Here is a 19605-nt window from a genome sequence, read left to right as displayed (position 1 = left end):
TCCGGGCTCTGCCCTTCGGGTTAGCCACGGTGCCGCGGACCTTCACCAAGGTGGTCGTAGTGGTAGCAGCGGCGCTCAGACGGGAAGGAATCCTTGTCCATCCCTACCTAGACGATTGGCTGATCAGGGCGAAATCACGAGAGGAGAGCCATCGGGCAACCAACAGAGTAATCGCCCTTCTGGAAAGCCTGGGATGGGTAGTCAACCTCAACAAGAGTTGCCTACAGCCTTCCCAATCACTGGAATACCTGGGAGTACAGTTCGACACCCAGGCAGACAAAGTCATTCTCACTACCAAGAGAAGGTTAAAACTTCAGACGCGTCTCCGGTCCTTGATGGGAGCCAGCGGGCCCATAGCTTGGGATTATCTGCAGGTTCTTGGCCTCATGGCATCCACCCTGGAAGTGGTACCCTGGGCAAGGGCCCATATGAGACCTCTACAACGCTCCCTGCTCTCTCGCTGGAGCCCCCGCTTCCGGAATTATTCCGTGCATCTACCTCTGTCAGCCAGAGTGCGGACCCAGTTACGGTGATGGTTGCAGTCCAACCACACGAGCAGGGGGTCGAAGATGTCCTCCCCCACGTGGATTCTGCTCACCACAGATGCCAGCCTGAGCGGATGGGGAGCACACTGGAAAGAACTCACCGCACAAGGGCGGTGGAACAGAGAAGAGTCAGGATGGAACATCAACCGTCTAGAGGCACGGGCAGTCCGGTTAGCCTGCCTACAATTTGCTCACAGACTGCGGAACCGGGCAGTCAGGGTGATGTCCGACAACGCCACCACGGTGGCATACATCAACCGTCAGGGCGGAACCAGAAGCCGACAGGTGTCCCTAGAGATAGCCCCGCTGATGGCTTGGGCAGAGGCGAATCTTCAGGGCATCTCCGCCGTCCACATTGCCGGGAAGGACAACACCATGGCAGACTTCCTCAGCAGGGAAAGCCTAAATCCGGGAGAATGGCAGCTGTCCCCCACAGCCTTCCAGATGATTGTGGATCAGTGGGGGATTCCGGACATGGACTTACTAGCGGACAGGTCCAATGCTCAAGTACCCAAATACTTCAGCCGCAAGCGAGATCCGTTCTCTCACGGGATCGACGCCCTGGTTCAGCCATGGCCTCCAGGGACACTGCTATATGCTTTTACTCCATGGCTCCTACTGGGCACCCTTATTCACAAGATTCAGAAGAACAACGGCCTAGTTCTTCTAGTGGCGCCAGACTGGCCAAGAAGACCCTGGTACGCGGACATGAGAAGACTACTGGCAGGGGAGCCCCTTCCCCTGCCTCCTCTCAGGGACCTGCTACGTCAGGGTCCCATCCTCCACGAGGATCTAGCTCAGTTCTCTCTTACGGTCTGGCCATTGAGAGGGCTAGACTGAAGAAAAGGGGTTACTCGGAGCTGGTGATAGATACACTCCTCCGAGCTCGCAAGTTTTCCACATCCCTTACCTACGTAAGAATCTGGAGGGTATTTGAAGCTTGGTGCGACACTCATGGCACCAACCCACATGCGACCACAATCCCTATTGTTCTGGATTTCCTGCAGGATGGGCTTCAGAAGGGTCTCTCCCTCAGCTCCATCAAGGTTCAGGTGACTGCGCTGTCTTGCTACGGTCCCAGGAGGGACGGCAAGACCATTGCCACGCACCCAGATGTTTCCCGCTTCCTGAAAGGAGTCAAGCACATCCGTCCGACACTGAAGTGGCCAGTGCCTCTGTGGAACCTCAACATAGTTTTGGATTTCCTTGCGGGATCCACCTTCAGACCCCTCCGGGGCCTGTCTCTCCGTTCTCTAACTTTGAAGATGGTGTTCTTGCTGGCTGTGTGTTCCGCATACCGCATTTCGGAACTACAAGCGTTGTCCTGCCGTGATCCCTTTCTTAGAATCACTCCAGAGGCTATCCATCTTCGCACGGTTCCATCCTTCTTGCCTAAGGTAGTCTCACAATTTCACCTCAACCAGACCATATCCTTGCCAACCACGGCGGGTCTGAAGAAATCAGAAGAAGGGCGTTTGCTACGCCATCTCGACATCGGCAGATTGCTGCCCAGATATCTGGAAATGACAGAAGCCGTATGAAAGACGGACCATCTGTTTGTCCTGCACAGCGGGAAGAAACAAGGAGAAGCGGCCTCTCGGCCCACCATCGCCCACTGGATTAAAGAAGTTATCAGAGCGGCCTACGTAGAGGCCGGGAAGTCACCACTTCTACAAGTCACGGCTCATTCTACCAGAGCCCAAGCAGCATCTTGGGCAGAATCTAGGATGCTGTCGCCTGCGGAAATATGTAAAGCGGCGACATGGTCCTCCCTCCATACCTTCTCCAGGTTTTACCGTCTGGATGTCCAGGCCAGGGAGGACACAGCATTTGCGAGGGCGGTCCTACGCGGTCCTCAGACAGCCTCCCACCCAGTCCGGGAGTAGCTTTTGTACATCCCACTTGTTCTGAGTCCATCTGGCTACACGCTAGGAAATGTTGAGATTACTTACCTGATAATCTCGTTTTCCTTAGTGTAGACAGATGGACTCAGCATCCCGCCCGGTTGCCGGTATACATGGGTTTCACCGATTCAAGGTAAGCCATGTCATTTTCTTACATAAGAGCGTCCCCTTTGCCAGGTGTCGACGCCTTCCGGTTGGGAATGCTGGCGGTCTCCAGCTCCTATCAATCGGTCAGGGGAATCCTGTTTCACTAGTTCATTGATCATCAGTACACAGATATCCATAACAGCTTTTGCAAGGAAGATTACTGAATTGCCTCACTTCCTGTGGGGTATATGTACCCATGCTGACGTCAGATCCGTCTCCAACTGCAAGCACGAGCACACTGTACCCACTTGTTCTGAGTCCATCTGTCTACACTAAGGAAAACAAGATTATCAGGTAAGTAATCTCAACATTCTGCTCCAATGGAACTCAGACTCTTTGCCTTCGGTATACGATTGGCGAATTTAAATGCAACAACAGGCTCATTTGGAATTGCTCTGGAAAAAGTCGAAATGTCATCCCAAGCGCCTGATCCTGTTGAAGGACTATTTCCTCTTGTGGAAAAGAGCAGCCACCCTACTTTAAAAGGCACTGCCATTTCAGCCCAATGTGTGTGAGGGTGTGTGATTGAGGGGGGGAGGGGAGAAAACTTTTTTTTTATTTTTTAAATTGGAAAAAGTAAAATGAAACACAGATGATTGCTTTCTATATTGGTTGTGTCTGTAAAAAGCATTACCTGTACCTATCATGTTAACTTTTCGCTGTTGTTTACTGTCCAGAATTCTCTTTGGTTTCAAAAAGAGATAAAAAAATGTTTAGTTAGTTATATAAATGCACCCTGGATCATGCCCAAAAACCACACTACATCCATATGTATTAAATAATGTTAAAATAAGATCAACACACACTCACATAAAAAGAAAACTATCATCCCTCAATCATATCCACACCACATTCATCCACATATTGATTAAGACCACTGTTACCTTAATATTTTTAGTATTTGGGTATGTTCAACAAATATTGTACATCGTTTGCACAATTGATATCCTATTAGTTATATACTATGACTCAATTCAAATTTTTAATCCCTACAAAGGCCCTTGTTTCGCTGGAATTCACCTTTTTCGGAGGGGATTTTTTTTTTACCAACATCAAAAATTTATAGCTAATATTTTTAAAAGGCACTTTTCCAGGAGACAACTCGAAAAACTTTTTTAAAAGGTGTCAAGAGATTTGGTTAAGCGGCATTTATAGAGATGTATTGATGCGTCTGTGGATTTCTCAAGTTTCAATGATTGAATTTTCACAAACTGTACTTGAAAAAAGATAAATAAATAGAGCCAGTCAAACTATTATAAACTCATTTTACTTTTACTCTTGTTTAAGAACTCAACAACTTATTTGCTTGAGAGTAATCACCTCAGGACAAATCCTGCTCTAACTTAGTCAAATGTCCTGTTTCTTTGTAAAATTATGAGATGTTCTTCAAGAAGATCTCATACTCTGAAAATTAACGGAAATGTCAGTACTGAATAGAAAAACAAATTGTAACTATTTATCACACTCTGGCTAAACTTACTTACTTATAGAACCTTTGCACAATTGTATTAAGACATCGAGCAGCACCGCTTTTTATTAGAACTCCTCTGCCTGCTTAGACCAACCAACCAGACATCTGTAAAAATTAAATACAATTTCAAAAACTGAGTCTAATATACTTTTTGCATGATTTAAAGAAAGCAAAAATCCCAACTGGTTATTTTGAATTCATTGTGTCCAGTCTTTGTCACACAGTGCCCCAACGGCGTGCATTCATTTATGGTATCAACTGTGAATGTGCAAAAGACTTTGTGGCCTTTTCTAGCATTGCTAAGGCATGTTCCATCATCGAGATTGATCATAATGTCACCCACATGTGACTGACTTTACCTTGCTTTCCATGAAGTTACAGGTCAGCAAATGTGCTTTATTGGGGGGAGAGGCCAGTTTGTATCATTGACAATAAAGAAGTTATTGTTGTATTGACTGTATTATTACTTCATTTGAGAGTAAATAAACATGCTTTTGAAATTAAAAAAAAGTAGTATAGAGTTCAGTGAAGTTAAATATATCATTTATTGATGAATAGAATGTATAGCTTAATTGTTGTTTTAATCTTAAGATTGATAACTTTTCTAGAGTCCTCAGAAGAAGGTGAAGACCAAGATGATGAAGATGCTGAAGAAGATAATCAAAAGCGTTATGACTTCAGACAGAGAAAAACTATTGTACGTTACCAAGCTCCCTTGAAAGGTAAAATGTGTTTAAGTGTGGTTTTACTACATAAAATCAAAATTTGCATCTGTTAGATGTTAACTTTAAGTGCATTACTTTTTGAATTTTAAATTAGTTTTGAGTGTTAAAAATATTTTCCTCTTCAACCAGACCAGCCCAAACACATGGGTTATGCTTCCCAGCCAGCAGATGGAAACAGATAACAAAAGTTTTGCTGACATCACCCTTTATAGAGTCCTGTATTAAACTCAGCCTGCCAGTATTCTTTGATTCCAGCAGATGATAGGCAAGCATCCTGTGCTGAGACTGAGTCCTCTTAGATTGGGTGAAGAGAAAATATGGATTTGATTTGCTCCATGAGTGATAAGTCTTGGGACTTCCTTCCCCAGTTGAGCCACTCCTGTGGGGGATTAGTCTTGCAATTCCCTTCCCTACATCATCCACCGGTGACCGCCGACCATCGACCTCCACGAGGTCTGTGTCCTCTGCCAGGGAGCATCCCAAGATGTCCACATTTATGAGGTCTGTGCCCAGATGACCCCTAAGGACCATCAGGCACACCTTGATAAGTTGGAGAAATTGTTCGGACTCAGAAGATTGGATTAGTCATTGGCTTCCGGGACCTCGAGAAGGAGTTCTGGTCTCAACCCCTTCGGGGTTGCCCCCACAACCATTCCCTAGTCCTGAAGTAGGAGCTGGGGACCGAGCATGTTCTTTGTTGTCCCGTTTCTGGTTGGGTACCTTGCAGTAGTCATCGGTTCCAGGCAAAGACCACAGTGACCATCGAGAAAGATCGAAGAAACATTGACATCGGTCATAGTCTTCCAAGTAGGAAAGTGGACAGGCATAGACACAGGCACAGTTGAATGTTCAGCCCCCTGCATCCCCAGAGGGACGCAGTGAATGGGAGGCCCCTTATGACCCATGGGAAGGGCGGTGTCCATGTCCTCCATGGAGGAATCAGAGGATCTGCCTTCAGAGCCCTCTCCACTGGAGCAGCAGTAGAAATCCCTCCCAGAGGATCTTTCCTTCACGGGGTTAGTAAAGGCCATGGCAGAATCTGTGCCTTTCCAGCTCTTAATGGAGCAAGACACTAGACACAAGGTGCTCGAGATTCTGCACTTCCTGGATAACCCAAAGGAGGTAGTGGCGGCACCGGTCCATGACATATTCAGGATTTGGTGGCCCGCCTCTGGGAGCACATCATCTCTGTGCCGTCTGTGAACCGCAAGACAGACATAGTTTACCTGGTCCAACCCACCACTGGTTTCGTATTCTGACAGCTCCCTCATCAGTCGGTGGTGATAGAATCAGCCTTGAAGAAGGCAAAGAGGATTCACACTCATGCTGCAAGCACCCCCCCCCCCCCCCCCCACCCCCAGGGCTGGAGCATAGAGCCCTTGATGCCCTTGGACGCTAGGTATTTCAGGGTGCAATGTTAATGTTAACTGCCCGGATTGCTTGTTACCAATTATACATGGGTCAGTACTCCCGGAACCTGTGGAAACAGGCTCTCGAGTTTAGTGAACGCCTCCCACAGTAATTCCAGGAGGATTTCCAAAAGATAGTGCAGCATGGCCTTGAGTGTGATAAGCACGAAGTCCGCTCTGTATATTATGTCTTCGAAACGGCTATGAAAACCGCAGAGGCAGGCATTGGGACTTGATGGATGGCGTGGTTGCATGCCTCAGATCTGCGCCCTGAAGTCCAGGACCGCCTGGCTGATTTGTGAAGTATGGGGGAAAATCTGTTTGGTGACAGAAATAAAGAGGCGGTGGCTCAACTGAAGGACTATCATGAGACCCTTCATCAATTGTCAGCTAGTACCTCTGACACTCAACCGCCCAAGAAACCCCCTCAGCAATACCCAAAGAGTCCTTTTTACCAGCCATGCAAATACTATCCACCAGCACCGAGGGCCGGACCTCCACGGCCTCTACCCAGAGCGAGGTCAAGATAACCTCAGACATCCCGGCTGAACATAGTTCCACCGCAGAACCCTGCCACAGGGTTTTGACTGGCAGCTAGGGAGCTTGAGCCAGCCCTCTCTGTGGGGCACACGCTCCCTGGTCGGGAGTGAGCTCCAGCTTTTTGCAGATCGATGGACCTCTATTATATCGGACCTCTGGGTCCTGTCCATTGTGCATCAGGGTTACAGGTTGCATTTCCAATGAACTCCTACTCCAGGTATTTCCTAATTACCAAGAAAATGGGTGGCTTTTGGCCCATTCTGGACTCACATGCCTTGAACCATTTTCTGGTAAAGATTGGCGATTGGCTGGAGACCGGAGGCCTTAAGCCGGCCTCCAGCCAATTGCGGCAGCTCCACCCACCAACCAATCAGCTGCAGCGCAGAGGGGCTTTAAATTTCTTCTTCTCTCCGGCGCCACGCGCCCCTTTGTGCACTTCTTCGTACAGCCCTGTAGTGCAGATCAGTAGGGCAGACATCCTCCTAGCTTTATCTGACTATCCTTGCCCTCCCTCTCTATCTGACTTCCCCAGATATCCTTTACAGACTTGGTTACACCCTGTTAACTTCCCCAGTTAATTAAAAAAAAAAAAAAATGCACTCCTTTAACATCCCCGTCATCAACAAACACCTCAGAAATAAAGAGAAACCTCCCCCACCTCACACCATCCAACAGAAGAGGCTAATCCCTATCATTATCTCACTGTTCACACAACTGCTAGGCCTTTCACTATTCACCCTGACCCTTTTCAATGCCCAATCACTCTCTAAACAATCTCACATACTCCATGATTATCTCTGAGGCCAATCCTGACATCTGTTCTATCACAGACATGGCTAAAACCCAAGGACACAGTACTTATAAATCAACTTCCCACACAAATATATGACATATTCTCGATCCCCAGACCTAAAAAAAGAGGAGACGGACTGCTACTTGCAACTAAGAAAGGCCTAAAGATAACCCTTCAACATTCAAACCTAACCTCTAATCTAGAATGTGCATATTTAAAATCCAAACAGCTCCAAATTTGCCTCATCTACGCTCCTCCAGGTAATCTCGAAACTGACCCATCTCCCCTCATAGAATACATCACCAAACACACCAACTACGACTCCCCTGCATTAATAATGGGACACTTCAACCTACATGTTGACTCTGTCTCACGCTCCACCAACTGTGAAACATTCCTATCTTCGCTTCGGCACATGGGCTTCAAACAGATCATTAACAACCCAACTCACAAAGCAGGCCACACTCTAGACCTGATATTTGTCAATGAAGGTATCACTCTCTCATCATCTCCCACTTGCACACCAGTTCCCTGGTCGGACCACCAAATCATTACCACGGTCATCAAGATAGCAGACTCCCTTCCCCCTGCCTTCCCTAAAACCACGGTTCATGTCAGGAAACCTTGCTCTTCAGACATCCTAACTAAACACCTAGCTAAGGAACTGCCACAGCTCCACCTCTCAGATGCGAATACAGCCATCAACTCTTGGCATTCTATCATCAATAATGTTGCAGACCATACCTGCCCCCTAACCACCAAAGTGCTCCACAAGGCCCAAGACAACCGAAAACCTTGGTTCACACCCAAATTGAAGGCTATCAAACTTCTCCTCAGAAATAAAGAACATATTTGGCGCAGAAATCCTTCTCCCACGACTCTAGCAAGCTACAAATCCACCCTCAACAACTACAGGAACACCATCTTAAAAAAAAAAGAAAGATTTCTTCGCAAAAAAAAATACACCATTTCATCTTCGATTCTAAAGCTCTCTTCACCTATATCTCTGCTCTCACCAAACCATCTCCACCATCCATTCCAGACGACCAAGCTCGCTCTAAAGCCATAAAACTGGCCAACTTCTTTGAAAACAAAATCATCAATCTCACCAAACCATTTGCCACTCCCAACCCTCCTATACCTCTTTCGTTGACATCATCACTTCAACAGACCGCAAGATTAGATTCATTCGAGACCACCTCCTCTCTCGAAGTGGAAAATATCCTTAAGAAACTCAAACCCTCATCCCATCGAACCTCCTCATCTCAATACCAAATACCATTGCAAAACCCATCGCAGAAATCATCAATTGTTCGTTAACACAAGGTCTAGTTCCCGATTCTCTAAAGCAGGCCATCTTGAAACCTCTCCTAAAAAAACCCAATTTGTCAACATCAGATCCAGCTAACTTCCGTCCCATAGCCAATCTACCCCTCATCGCCAAAATCATGGAGAAAATAGTCAATAAACAACTCACAGAATTCCTGGAGGAACACACGATCCTGGCACTGTCACAATATGGTTTTCGTAAATTCCTAAACATGGAATCCCTTCTAATCTCTCTCACCGACTCCATCATCCTGAACATGGACAAAAGACAATCTCACCTACTCATTCTCCTTGATCTTTCTGCAGCCTTTGATACGGTCAACCATTCAATTCTACTAGACGGCTCAGGGACATTGGTATCTCTGGAACCGCTCTCGCCTGGCTCCGTTCTTTTCTCAGCAATAGATTATTCAAGGTAAAAATCAATAACAAACAATGTCATCCTATCAGATCGAACCTGGGAGTCCCGCAAGGTTCTTCCCTTTCACCAACTCTCTTCAACATATATCTTCTCCCTCTCTGCCTCCTCATTACCAAACTAAAAATCAAGCATTCCATATACGCGGATGATGTTCAGATCCTCATCCCTATTAAGGAGTCTTTACAAAAATCCCTTAACTTCTGGGACAGTTGCTTTCAAGAAATCAGTTCATTCCTCGCTAAGCTTAACCTAGTCATCAACAAAGACAAGACTGAATTCCTCATCATCTCCCAGGATGAAAACCTCTTTATTAGGAAGACCGCCATTCACCCAGAGGATCAACCACAGGACGAAAGCCACTCTCGCCCTAACTCCCCTGCAACTAATCCGGACAAACTCAAAAACACGTCGCATGTAAGAGACCTAGGCGTGCTCCTGAACAACCAGCTGAACCTCAAAAGATTCGTCAACAATACAACTAAAGAGTGCTTTTTCAAATTACAAGTGCTCAAAAAGCTTAAACCCCTTCTGCACTCTTATGATTTCCGCCTGGTTCTGCAAGCAATTATCCTCACTAAATTTGATTACTGTAATTCTTTGCTGCTCGGTCTCCCTGCTGTCACCATCAAGCCTCTCCAGATGTTACTGAACTCAGCCGCCAGGATACTAACGAACTAAAAAAAAAAGGGATCACATCACACCCATCCTCTACAACCTACACTAGCTCCCTATTAAATATAGAATCCTCTACAAAGTCCTGACCATCATGCATAAATCCCTACACAACTTAGCACCAATTGATCTCACCTTCCAGTTTCGACCTAACAACTCCACCAGACCGATTAGAAGTGCATACCAAGGCACTCTTTTCGTTCCTCAAACTAAAACATCTCTAAGGAATAGGGCCCTTTCCACAGCAGGTCCTAATCAATGGAATACCCTCCCTCCAGACCTCCGACAGGACCCCTGCCCAATTTCCTTCAAGAAAAAAATCAAAACATGGTTATTTAAACTAGCGTTTCCAGAACCCGCATATTGACCAATATATTCTCACCTTAGCTTCAATTTATCCGTATTCAATCTCCTTGCAAGTATGATTTGCTTCTATGCGTTTTCAATCTCGCTCTTATGCACGCTAATCTCACTTTCTCTATATGAGGGCCACAGATACCCTTTGGTCTTGTTTCCCATGTCTTTCGTTCTTTTCAAGCCCTGTGCACCTCCATCCTTCTTCCTTCTTCCTCTCTCCCTACTATGCATCCTAGCCCAAGTAATTTGTTTGACCGCTTATTGTAACTGTATAGCTATGTAATTGTAGTTTCAATTTATTTATTGCATTTAAGTTGTTAGTTAATTGTTACTAATATTTTTTAAAAGGTTACTTTAAGTTTGCTTATACGATTCTTGTTCTATGTAAAGCCCACAGGCAAGTTTTTCTGTTCACTGTAAACCGGTTTGATTTGTATCTAATGCAAGAAGATCGGTATATAAAAGCCAAAAATAAATAATAATAATAATAAAGGAAAAGTTCAAAATGGTTTCATAGGGCACATTGATTCTCCTTCTCAAAGCAGGAGACTGGCTCTGCTCCCTCGATCTAAAAGACGCGTACGCCCATATCCCCATCTCTCAGGTGGATCGGCAGTACCTGCGATTCCTAGTCGACGGGAATTGCTATCAGTATCGAGTACTGCCCTTTGGCCTTGGGTCTGCACCTCCTATTTTTACCAAGCGTCTCGCAGTGGTCAGAGCCTATCTTCGGAGGCGGGGGATTCATGTTTTCCCATATCTAGACAACTGGCTTATCAAGAGAGACTCCAGACAAGGGATACAGAGTGCACTGCGAATCACAGTCCAAGTCTTGGAAACTCTGGGGTTTCTGATCAACTATCCGAAATCCCATCTCCAACCACCCTTGCAACTGGACTTCTTTGGAGCTCTGCTAGACACAGTCCAGGCGAAGGCTTTTCTGCCCCAGAACAGCTCTTCTGCCCCTTGTGGTACTTGCTCGAGTAGTCTCTGATTGCTCCGATGTCTTGGCGCACCAGTTTCTCCGATTACTGGGCCACATGGCAGTGACCGTACATGTCACTCAGTTTGCTCGATTGCACATGCACCGAGCGCAGTAGACGTTGCGTTCCCAATGGTGTCATGCTACCAAGACCTATGCGCACATGTTATATTCACCATGCTGCTGCGCCAGTCCCTCGAGTAGTGGGCAACCCCCCCCCCCCTCAAATCTGGAGTGGGGGATGCCTTTTTGGTGCCCACAGCCCCAGGTTGCCCTCACCACAGACACGTCTCGGATGGGGTGGGGAGCACATGTTGCGGGCCTCCACACCCAAAGGCTTTGGTGCTCACAGGAATCGCAGTCCCAGATCAACTTCTTGGAGTTGCGAGCGATTCAGTATGCCCTACAGGTGTTCAGAGAACAGCTTCCAAACAAGGTCATCTTTGTTCACACCAACAATCAGGTAGCTATGTGGTATCGGAACAAACAGGGGGGAATGGGGTCCTTCATCCTGTCAGAGGGAGTCCACATTTGTTCGTGGGCCATCGACAATGGCATCCTCCTCAGGACAGTGTACCTCTCAGGGGTGGACAACACCCTGGCGGACTCCTTGAGCTGTGCCTTCCGACTTCACGAGTGGTCCCTCAAGAGCGAACTGGATCTTTCGCTTGTGGGGGACCCTGGAGATAGAATTCTTTGCTTCCTTGGAGAACAAGAAAGTGGACCGCTTCTGCTCCCTAGGCTGGAGGAGCAGCAGATTGATGGTGGATGCCTTTTTGATTCACTGGGGCTGTTGTATTCTTATCCTCCCCTTCCTCTCATCTCAAAAATGCTCCAGAAGATTCAGCATGATCAGGGCAACATGATCCCTGATCACTTCCTTTTGGCCCCACCAAGTCTGGTTTCTGGCTTGGATGGATGTTGACCGGGTGACTGCAGGCTCTGGGCCTTTCAGAAGGGGTATCACAAGTCCTACTGGCGTCCAGGAAACCCTCCACCAAGACTTCTTACAATCTGAAGTGGAAATGGTTTTCGGCAAGGTGCAGGGGCGCGGTCTGGATTCTTTCTCTTGCTCCCCACCGACACTCTTAGACTACCTGTTGTTCCTCTCCAAATCTGGTCTGCAGACCACATCGGTGAGGGTTCACCTGAGTGCCATTAGGGCATACCATTGGGGCACAGATAGTACCGTGATCTCTTCCCATCCGCTTGTGGGACGGTTCATGAGGGGCTTGTTACAACTAAAGCCCCCCCCAGTCGCCCACTAGCGGTTTCCTGGGATCTAAACATCCTCCTGTCACATCTCATGAAGTCTCCATTTGAACCATTGTGATCTTGTGACCTGAAGTACCTTTCCTGGAAGGTCATCTTCTTAGTCACGGTTACATTATCTCGGAGGGTCAGTGAACCTGCAAGCTCTGATGTCGTACCCACCTTAAACAAAATTTTGCCATGACAAGGTGGTCCTGCGGTGCATCCGAAGTTCCTTCCCAAGGTGGACTCTGAGTTCCATCTCAATCAGTCCATTGTGTTGGCTTCTTTTTTTCCCGAGGCCAAATGCTCACCAGGGTGAGCGGGCTCTGCAAACTCTAGATTGTAAGAGGGCGCTAGCCTTTTACTCGGAACAGATGACGCCTCACCGCCTATCCACTCATCTTTTTGTTTCCTTCGACAAAAACAGATTGGGGATCGCTGTCTCCAAGCAGACCATATCCCAGTGGCTTGTGGACTGTATTGCCTTCTGCTACGCACAGGTGGGCTTACAGCTTAACGGTCATGTCAAGACTCACTCAGTACGGACCATGTCAGTCTCGGTGGCTAACTTGCGTGCAGTTCCCATTCACGAGAATTGCAGAGGGTGACCTGGAGTTCTCTCCACACATTCGCCTCATATTATTGCCTGGACAAAGATGGCCGGTGGGACAATCATTTCGGTCAGTCCATCCTCTGTAATCTCTTTCAGCCATATAAACCCAACACTTCCTCCGTGGGTCCTGTCCTTAGGTGCAGATCTGCTCCTCTGGTTGGTGCAGTTCTAATTGTTGTACATGTTGGCAATTGTTCTCTGCTGCACATGATAGGAGCGACCTGAAGCTACTTAATTGCCCATGTGTGAGGACTACCATCCTGCTTGTCCTTGGGAAAATGCGGAGTTGCTTGCCTGTAACAGGTGTTCTCCAAGGACAGCAGGATGTTAGTCCTCATGAAACCCGCCACCCCGCAGAGTTGCATTTTTTCTTTTGGTTTATTTTATTTTTCGCGAACTCTGTTATAAGACTGGAGAGTGCTGGGCCCTATCTGATGATGTCACCCATGTCTCCAACCTACTGTTCTTGGCAAACACCTGTTGCAGGGAAGCTGCTCTGCTTTCTTCTTAAATCCACTACCAGTTAGTTTCTTGAAATGTTCCCTAGTGTTCATACTATTCATTTACATAAATAACTGTTCCTATTATCTTGTTCCACACCACACACAATTTTATAAACTTCTATCATATCCCTGTATTCATCCTTCTCCAAAATGAAGAGCTATAACCTGTTTAACCCTCTCTTCATAAGGTAGTCATTCCAACTTTGCAATCATTTTACTTTCTTCTTTGCATTTTTTCCTGTTCTGCCATTTTCTATCTTGACATGGCAACCAGAAGTGCATACGATACTCAAGGCTTCTCAGTTATCCAGCAGGACTGAATTAGCTGTGACTCACAGGGTGACGTCATTCGACCGTGCCAAATAGACTCTTCTATTAAGATCATAGAACTTTGCACTACTGAGCATGTGTAGGAATTCCCATGCAGATGTTGCCTTGTGATTCCCTCAGTCTTTTTTCATTCGAGCATCAGCATCTCTGTTTTCTTCATTAAAATTCTTTAAAATCTTTCTATTCTGAATTGCCTTGCTAGTTCAGAAGCCCTTTTGAACTGCAATTTTCAGTGCTATTAAAAAAAAAATAATAATAAAAACAACCCACTACCACAACATTTTCTTTACAAGATGTCTAGCTCCAAGAAGTCCACCATGAGCTTCGTATATAGTAGAAAAATGTCCATTACAGATGGGCACGACATCTGTTATTCTTGCCTCTGGGTAAACCATGACCAGGTAAATGGTTACCACTATAGCTAGATGTCAAAAGAAAGAACTGCGTAAGTCTGTTAAGAGCTGCAGTTGTTCCTCTTCCTAGAGTGGAGCCTTGTCTGGTTCTCTGGGTGCCGAGTTGAGCAGGAGCTCATTGAAGTTTCCCTGTTTGACAGAACAAGCAGAGGCTTCTGGGTTGAGCAAACAGAAGTGCAGGGTGCAGCTAAGAAGAAGCAGTGCCACTCTTTGGCGCTGTTGGAGCAACTGGAACTGAAAAAGCATAGAGTCTTAACATTGTCGATGCAATAGGTTCCGGTGCCATCGAAGCGCAAGACCTTGATGCATTGTGCTCCAAAGTACAACATGCATTGAACCTCGATAACTGTTGATGCCTCTAGCAACAGAATAGATTGCTCCATTGTTGGCACATTGTGCCATAGTGCTTCCGATGCAGCTATTCACTAACACGATTACTACCATGCATATAGGAAACTATCTGGGGGGGGGAAGGATTATGCTTCATATACCACCTCAATCTTAACACTTCTATTTACGTTAATGGAGCAAGGCCTTTGCCTGGATACGCCAGATCCCGTTTGTTCCCTGGTGCCTTTCACAGCTAATCGGCCCCCAGTACAAATTTTGCAGAGCCCAGAGGATGGACAAGGAGATTCCATACTGGTATCTGAAGATGACGTTCCACCTCCTGCTCTCAGTCAGAGGACACATCAGCCCATGGACCAAGTTGCGGAGCTGGTGAAGACTTTTTTTTTTAAACTTCTTTAGGTACTAAGGATAAGGCGTGTACTCTTCAATTTTTCCAGGACATCAATTATGGTCCCACAAGAAGGCATATGGGATCATATCTAATATCCTGGAAAGGAGAGTCCCCCCAGATTGAATGGGTACTCCATCAGAGCCCCTTGCAAAGTGAATCTATTCCCCAACACTTGCAGTGGAGTCCAGCCATTCAGAAGATGTGCACCAGGAGTGAACCCCTCTTCAGTCACCATCTTAATTGGGGTTGTGGATTAGTGTTCCCTCCCCTCTTGGTTCTGAGGAAGGTTCAATGGGAACACTTGTCTCCACCTGAGGACCTCTTACTCCAGATTTCTGGACAAACTGGGCATGGCGCTCAGATTTAATGTTCTTAAGGACAAGGTCATTAATGGAAAGATGATTTCAGATCAGCCTCTTGGAACTGTGTGCGATCAGATATGTTCTGACTACTTTCATGCGTCTCTCTTCCAAGGGAGGAGCATTCTCATTCAACCCAACAACCAGATAGTAATGTTCTACATGAACAAACAGGGTCATGGACTCTTTGCCAGGAGGCAATAAAGATGTAGGAATGGGTATGTAAACATCAACTTTTCCTGTTAGTAGATTGTCTCATGGTCTCTGCAACAATCAGTTTCCCAGTCTCACAAAATTCTTCTACAATTCTTCATATTCTGTTCATAGTTTAACTATATTGAATAATTTTGTGTCATTGCTGTCTTTCCAGATAATTAGTGAATGTTAACTTTGGTCCCAGTACAGATCCCTGGGGCACTCTATTGCCTTCTCACCATTGGGTGAACTGATCATTTAGGTCTACTCTTTTATTTCACATGAAAGAGCTCTTTATCTCATGAATTTTTAATTTCTTGAGGAGTCCCTCATGTTTGACTTTGTCAAATGCCTTCTGAAAATAAAGATAAGATATATCAACTGACTTGCCTTTTGACTCCACGTTAGACATTTTTAAATGTGTAATTTTTTTGAATTTTTTTTTTTTTTTGCTTAAAACAATTTGACTGCCAGTAAACCATTTCTGTCCATTTGCCCAGTAATTCTGCTCTTAACTATAGCTTCTATCATTTTGCTTGCTTGGATATCAGACATTCTCCTAGGACAAGCAGGCTGGTAGTCCTCACATGTGGGTGACATCATCAGATGGAGCCTGGCACAGAAAACTTTTTTCAAAGTTTCTAGAAACTTTGACTGGCACACTGAGCATGCCCAGCATGCCACTATCCATGCAGGGTCTCTCTTCAGTCTCCTCTTTTCCGCGGAGCTACTGTCTTGTGGTTCTGGAGCTCGTGCTCTTTTTGCGGGAAACACTCCACAAAGTGTGTTTTCTCACTTCTTCCTTTATTGGGTCTCTCTCCGGATCCCCATTAATTTTTCATCAGTCAGTGAGTTTTTTTCCTTTTTCCTCTCCTTTGTATCCACCAGTCAGCATGTCCTTGCAGTCTTGTGTGTGCCTCATGGTGGCCTCGGGCTTCTGTCTGTGTCCCCAGTGCCCCCAGACTATGTCCTTAACGGATCCACATGATGTGTGCATCCTGTGCCAGGGGGCATCGCACGATGTTCGGGGCTGCGAATGGTGCACTCAGATGACCCCAAAAGATTGCCGTGCCCAGCTGGACAAGATGGAGAAGGTTTTCAGATCGGGTAAGTCTGAAACTTCCTCTCTTTCATTGATGCCATCAGCACCCAAGGATTGAGGGGGGAGGGGGAACTGCTCCTCCCTTCGGTTTCTCCTCCCGCGAGGACTTTGGGTGAGGGGGGTGCAGAAGATCAGCCAGTGTCGATTTCTTCTAAGTCTCGGACCTCTGGATCGTCAACTTCATCCTCGGTGCCAGAGAAAGACCGGGTCGAGCACAGTGGGAGATCTCAAAAGCACTGCCATTGGTCGCCGTATTCGCGCAGTGCGGGGCTTGTGTTGGCCTTGGTGCTTGCAACCTTGCCACTGAAGCGGCCACGACTAGAGGAGGCCTCACCCCCCATCAATCCAGGGGTCCGAGACCATCCACACCGATTCTGGTATTGGGTGTAGATCCTCCTCGGCAACCCGAGGAGAAGCTGGCCTCACCTGTCTGCTATTAGCCTGCCCTTTTATCGGAGGCTTTCAAGGTCAAGCATGTCGAGTGTGCCTGGCAATGACTCGTGCTTTGTGCGACTGAGCTGGAGCTCCCACCACCAGCAGCAGTGCCTCCCTCCATTCTGCTGCCTGTATCGATGTCTGTGCATTTACTGATGCCTGTGCTGATGACAGGATCCGCACCGATGCTGGTGCCGGTGATAACCAGGTTGGAACCATATTTGGATCGGCTCAATGCCCTCCTCGGTGACCCATACCGAAGAGTAGGGCGTCTGAGCCAATCTCAGTCGGAGACTCCTCTGGACACGAGGGCCCGTCAGTACCCTCTGCACCATTGGGACCTTGCATTCCCCCTGCCCATGCTGCCAGGGCCTGTGCCTGGACCTTCGGGCCCCCTGTTGATCATGGTTCCCCTGGTGCCTCAGCCACGGAATGTTCCTAGCCTGTAGCTAGGGAATCACCCACATGTGAGGACTACCATCCTGCTTGTTGTAGGAGAAAGCGAAGTTGCTTACCTGTAACAGGTGTTCGCCTAGTACAGCAGCATGTTAGTTCTCAGGAAACCCACCCACCACCCCGTGGAGTTGGGTTCCTGTAGTTTGTTTTATTTTTTTGTAATCTACTCATGAGACTGAAGAGACCCCCAAGCGGATAGTGGCATGCTCAGTGTACCAGTCAAAGTTTCTAGAAACTTGTGAAATACCGTTTTGTTTCTGCTGTGGTAGCCGTGCTGGGCTCCATCTGATGAGGGACTAACATCCTGCTGTCCTAGAAGAACACCTGTTATAGATAAGCAACTTTGCTTTCTGGTCTAGTTTTCCTGGATTTTTCCTGGAGCCTTTTTTTTTTTTTTTTTTAACTGGCATTACATTTGCTACTCTCCAGTTGTTGGATACAGTGTCAGATTTTAATGATAGGTTATGGATTAACATGTTTGCAGTTTTCATGTTTGAGTTTTTAGAATTCTGGAGTGAATACCATCAGGTCCTGGTGATTTGCTATTTGTTTTCAGTGTGCTCTAATATATCCTTTGTTTTCATTGATTTGCTTCAATTCCATGTGAAATGTCCTCTTTGCTAGTATATCTAATAGCCCTATAGAAATGAGTTGATAATATGAGAGAAGTTATATGACCCATGTGTGCCAATCATTGTTCTGCTGTGGTGAGAACAATTAAATGTGCAATTTTCTTTTTGGTGTGGCAGACTCATCCTTTTGGGTTTCCAGCTCAACCTGAACCTGCCTCTACTAGGACTATGGTGACATGAGCTTTCATTTGCATCTTTCAGGGGTTTCTCTCTATTTAACTCTTCTTATCTTAATAAATTGTTGCAATAATGGACATTTTGTAGAGGATCAGAGACCTTAGCTTCCTCTAAAACCGGATATACATATAACCTTAATCCCATCTGTATGTATTATTAATGTTAAGATACTGGGATTCAATCACTCTAGCTTCAGTTTTCTTGTAACTACTTTATTTTCTTTAGTTATTTTAAGCAAATTCATATTTAAATTGTTTGCCTTTGGATACTTTTGCTCTTGCATATGAATGGCACATTTAACATCAGAGTTGAGATGCACATGGTAATCCTTAAATAATAGACCAACTAAATATTGAATGACTACCCTTAATTATAAAATGAACTGGAATGTGTTTTCTCTTCTGTATCCAAAAGCTTGTACGATTAAAAACATTGTGAAATACAGTTTTGTTTCTGCTGTGGTAGCCAGAGCTGTTTAATGTTATATATAATTTGTACCAATATGCTTGCTCAGTTTTAGCTGTAGCAGTTTTTTTCAGGTGCTTGTTCACTTACGTGCTGAGGGAATTTAATGTTTTCTTGTAGAAAGCTTCCTGATTGTTTGTGAACTTGAGGTTTTTTATTTCTCCTTTTTTATTTTATGCAGTAAAAATTTACTCTAAGATTTGGGCTTGATGGAGGGCAGGGAAATTTGGTTAAAATTATGACTTCAGTTTCCATAAAATTTGTTTGCAGAACCAAGGCAGCAAAGGAAGCAAAAAATGTTCTATAATGGGCCAACCTCTCCAGTGAGAAGAAGGTATCGGTTTACTTCTGCTGCACCTAGAAGTCCCTACTGTAAAAGAAGAATTAACAGGTATGTTTGTGCACTGAGAGGATTGGTGTATTGTCAGATTTTGGACCAATGGGTATAGTGTACTCCTGATAGCAGTTGGAGACGGATCAGTTTCAATCTGACGTCAATCCTAGTACATATACCCCTGCAGGAAGTGCAGCTCTTCAGTATTTTCCGTCTCCATAGCAGTTCGGAACTCTGTGCACGCTTGCACAGCGTTAGAGTAATTTATCAAAACAAGAAGAAATCTTACCTCAAAGATGA

General features: G+C 45.9%; 1 protein-coding gene across 1 annotated transcript in view; it reads left to right on the top strand.

The window, feature by feature from the left end:
- The window catches only part of ATAD2 (ATPase family AAA domain containing 2), a 471993-nt gene that overhangs the window by 126642 nt on the left and 325746 nt on the right, over window positions 1-19605 (top strand). The window contains exons 7-8 of the mRNA XM_029591972.1: window positions 4676-4789; window positions 19242-19362. Of these exons, the coding sequence (XP_029447832.1) occupies window positions 4676-4789; window positions 19242-19362 (235 nt within the window). The remainder of the gene's footprint in view (window positions 1-4675; window positions 4790-19241; window positions 19363-19605) is intronic.

The sequence above is a fragment of the Rhinatrema bivittatum genome, chromosome 2, assembly GCF_901001135.1.
Source record: "Rhinatrema bivittatum chromosome 2, aRhiBiv1.1, whole genome shotgun sequence".
In the NCBI taxonomy this organism is placed as follows: domain Eukaryota; kingdom Metazoa; phylum Chordata; class Amphibia; order Gymnophiona; family Rhinatrematidae; genus Rhinatrema; species Rhinatrema bivittatum.
This window is presented reverse-complemented; position numbering and strand designations above follow the sequence as displayed.